Source organism: Triticum urartu, chromosome 2A, assembly GCF_056163025.1.
Source record: "Triticum urartu cultivar PI428250 chromosome 2A, HENAU_Tu73, whole genome shotgun sequence".
NCBI lineage: Eukaryota > Viridiplantae > Streptophyta > Magnoliopsida > Poales > Poaceae > Triticum > Triticum urartu.
This window is the reverse complement of record NC_141874.1, coordinates 617,195,123-617,198,462: the sequence shown is the minus strand read 5'-3', so window position 1 is coordinate 617,198,462 and position 3,340 is coordinate 617,195,123. Positions and strand designations below refer to the sequence as shown.

The window sequence follows — 3,340 nt, the reverse complement described above, 5'->3', positions numbered from 1 at the left end:
CGGCAGTGGTGGCTAGGTTTCGGCCGTGCCGCCCCCCGTGAGCAACACGAGCGCTTCAGCTTTCCCCAAGTGCAAGCATGTGAATGTCGTTATCAACAGAATCTAGATACAAGTTTTGGCTTTACCGACCAATTGCTTGACTGAATTAAGATTGGAGTGAGTAGAACATGTCCAGGGCAATGGTAAACAGAGCAGGGAAAGAAGCCATCTCCAAGCTTGCACTTCGTACTATTGTACTAAGCATCAAAGGACCATGTAATTGCTGGGAAGACATCCTACCCGAATATGAAGTTTTCTAGGATTTCCTTTTTCTGGGGGCATATGTCACTGAGCAATAGTTTAATCTATAGGCGCTCAAAGAGGAGGTATATGCTGGATTAGTTGTACTCTACGGGGAAGTTAAACTGAGATACTCAAACCCCATGTATTCAGGGCTAGTCATGTATCCTTTACACGAGAAACAACATAGACAACGAGAGCAGACAAGAGCCGGCGACCAGCCACCGCTGCACCGCCGAGACACGCACGTCCCAGGCCGCATTGGGCAGCGAAGGGTACTGATCCGGCGGCGGCATGACGCACTCGTGTCCATTGAAGTAGACCCTCCTCGGGAACGCCCAGCCCCCCGAGAAGGTGAAGTCGCTCGGGTCTTTCTCCAGTATCATCTCGGTCTGCACGTTCCCGTCACCCAGCAGCATCTCGTTGTAGTTCTTGATTCCCCAGAACATCCCCGTGTCATCTGCAAAAGACCACATTTCTTACCCATTCTTGCTTCGTATCATCTTCTTGTCAAAGATTGTGCACTTACTGATCGTGCCGTACTGGATGAGGGGCTGGTAGTTGAAGCTGAAAAGTTGCGTCAGGCTCCGGAGGTTGGGGTGCTGCACCACCAGGTTCCAGTCGGTGTAGTTGCTGACGACGTCGTAGTTCGTCACCGCCACCTTCACCCTCCAGTACCCCCGGTAGCTCTGCTTCACGTGCCAGTGCACCCGGATCGGGCACATGTGCTCCGTGCACCGGATGACTGGCACGGGCGGAGCGCCGTCGGCGTCAGGCAGCGCCGCCAGGACCTTGGACTGCTCGCCGCCGCTGAAAAACCGGACGAACATGCACACGCAGACACGAATCAGAATGACGGCAGAAGAAAATCAGAAGAATGCAGAGTGTGTGGCAGGGTGTCAGGTGGCTTTGCCTGAGGCACTGATGCGCCGAGGGAGAGTTTGCACCGCCACAGCTGTCCCGCGGGCACCCTACGATCGTGCTGTTGTAGAAGGTCGTGAGGGAGACGCAGCAGGACGGCGACGGTGCGTCCCTGAACTGCGAGTACGAGCAGATGATCTGCCATGTCCCTGCACCCCACCAAGCCAAGAAATAGTCAGCGCTCGATGCACGGCGTGTCACAAGACGGTGGATGTTGGCAAGAAAGAAAGAACCAAATGCTTACGCAGAACTTGTACGTGCCGCTGCTCGTCGACCTTGGACCTCGTCGCCGGCACGTTGGTGGCGTTGCTGCAGGTGTAGCCCGGCACGCCGATGCTGAAGGTGGTCGGCATCTTGGGGTCGCCGTGCTCGTCGAGGGCGAAATTGGCGATATACATCTCGAACTGCGAGGTGGCCGTCCTGTTGTTCTGCGTGACGGACGACAGCACGCCGCCGCGGCAGCAATTGGCGGACTGCCTGTTGTACGGCGCGCCCGGCAGCAGGTCCATCATGACCGGTTGCTTCTCGCAGCAATGCGGAGGGGCGCCGTTGGCGCCGTGGCGGCCGGTGCAGTTGCCCTGCTCCGTCGTCTCCGCGCCGATCACGGTCGAGATGAACTCGTGGCCGGCCCACACCCAGCTCAGCCGCCACCCCGGGCGCTCGATGTGGCGGTACAGCTGGTAATTGTGGATGCTCACCTTGACCTGCGCGCACAGGAAATCGATTGATTCGTACGCAGTTTCAGTGGCAGAAAATCGCGATTTCCGTCAGGAGCATTGCGTTTCAGGAGAAAAGAAAAATCCCAACTATGCGCACCGCGTACACATTGGGCTCGATGGACGGAAAATCCCAGTTGATGGTGATGTTCCCGTTTGGATCCACCGGATCATACGCATCTGCCAGAGAGACTCGGCGAAACCAACAATCATCAATCGCAGAATCAAAGGAGACGCAGAAAGGAAGAATCATGACACATCAGGGGAAAACCAATGAATTACCAACGAAGCGGGAGGACAGACAACACATGAAGATGAACAGGACGAACTGCTCCATCGCCATGGGTCTCATCCTCTCGGGCTTCTTCACGCACCGGCGGCGCCCGACAAAACGACGCCTTCTGCAGGCACTTGGCACCCTCGGTCTGCGTAGGTAGGTAGAGGACGAGACGAGGGGAAGAGGGGGATGGCAAGACTGTGGGTACGAGGAAGAGGACAGGGATCGGCTTTGGCACGCATATAATCCTAGCACCGCTGATGTGACACGCGCGTCGTCATGACTCGTGGATATCTCAGCATTTAGCCTCGAATTAAACGCCCGGAGTGGAATGGAGGCGCGTCCGCGCACACACACACGGATTACTACTCGAGTCAGGCAGGAAACCGACACTGATTACTCTCCTTTTCTGCGCCTAGTCGACAGTGGGACTGTGGGAAGTCCAGTTGGCGTCTGCTCACCGTGCGGCGGCGTATATGGAAAGCCATCCCGGATTGGCACGCTAGCCGCGTTCGTTTCCTCTCTGCGCGTCTGTCACCTTGCCGTACACGTTCCTGCCTGATTTGGAGGGAAGTTTGAATCGGTGGGCCGACACGCGGGCCATGCAAACGATGGTGATACTTGTTCATCGTTCACGGTGCCATTCAGCGAAATGACCAAAACTTGGCGTGCGTCCATGTGTAAGTTGTAATTGATGCTCTTGGTTGGAGGATGAATTCCCTATGGTAAAAAAAACATTTTTAGAGGATATGTGGTGAGCGCTCGATCAGGATCGATCCGACGGCTACACAGGTGGCGGCAATAGAGTAGGGCATTTTGAAGACCGAGCTCCATGGAGCCCTTTATTTTAAAACATTCAAAATTCATAACTTTCAGTTTTAAAAAATTTCCGAAAAGAACTATACATCTATATCAATATAAAAAGACCCAAATAGGCAGATCCAAACCATCTCCACCGTCAAATCATGTTATCTAGCGGTTCAAGTCGCTCCATTGTTGAGCACCAAACACGTTCAACGCTCTAATTACCCACCACCGCCATTGATTATAAACATGTTTTGACTCAACGCTATCCCTTGAAATTTACCATGTAATTAATATCCTACCATTTCCGTGAAAAAGTAATTGATATCTTACCAAATATCAA

General features: G+C 53.8%; 1 protein-coding gene across 1 annotated transcript; it reads right to left on the bottom strand.

Annotated features, from left to right (window-relative positions):
* Positions 1–209: 209 nt before the first annotated feature.
* Positions 210–2,494, bottom strand: LOC125533793 (COBRA-like protein 7). The gene is made up of 6 exons (XM_048697144.2): positions 2,199–2,494; positions 2,017–2,096; positions 1,445–1,904; positions 1,193–1,349; positions 809–1,089; positions 210–739 (listed from the first exon to the last, which is right to left on the bottom strand). The coding sequence occupies exons 1-6, from the start codon at positions 2,266–2,268 to the stop codon at positions 450–452; spliced, it is 1,338 nt and encodes a 445-aa protein (XP_048553101.1). The 5' UTR covers positions 2,269–2,494; the 3' UTR covers positions 210–449.
* Between the last annotated feature and the right edge of the window lie 846 nt (positions 2,495–3,340).

What these genes read in the sequence shown, in the direction of transcription:
- LOC125533793 (XM_048697144.2), bottom strand. Translation starts at nt 2,268, where the DNA reads ATGAGACCCATGGCGATGGAGCAGTTCGTCCTGTTCATCTTCATGTGT. An exon ending in TCGAGCCCAATGTGTACGCG is followed by an intron (nt 1,905 to 2,016) that starts GTGCGCATAGTT and finishes CTGTGCGCGCAG; the next exon opens with GTCAAGGTGAGCATCCACAA. An exon ending in GCGGCACGTACAAGTTCTGC is followed by an intron (nt 1,350 to 1,444) that starts GTAAGCATTTGG and finishes GGTGGGGTGCAG; the next exon opens with GGACATGGCAGATCATCTGC.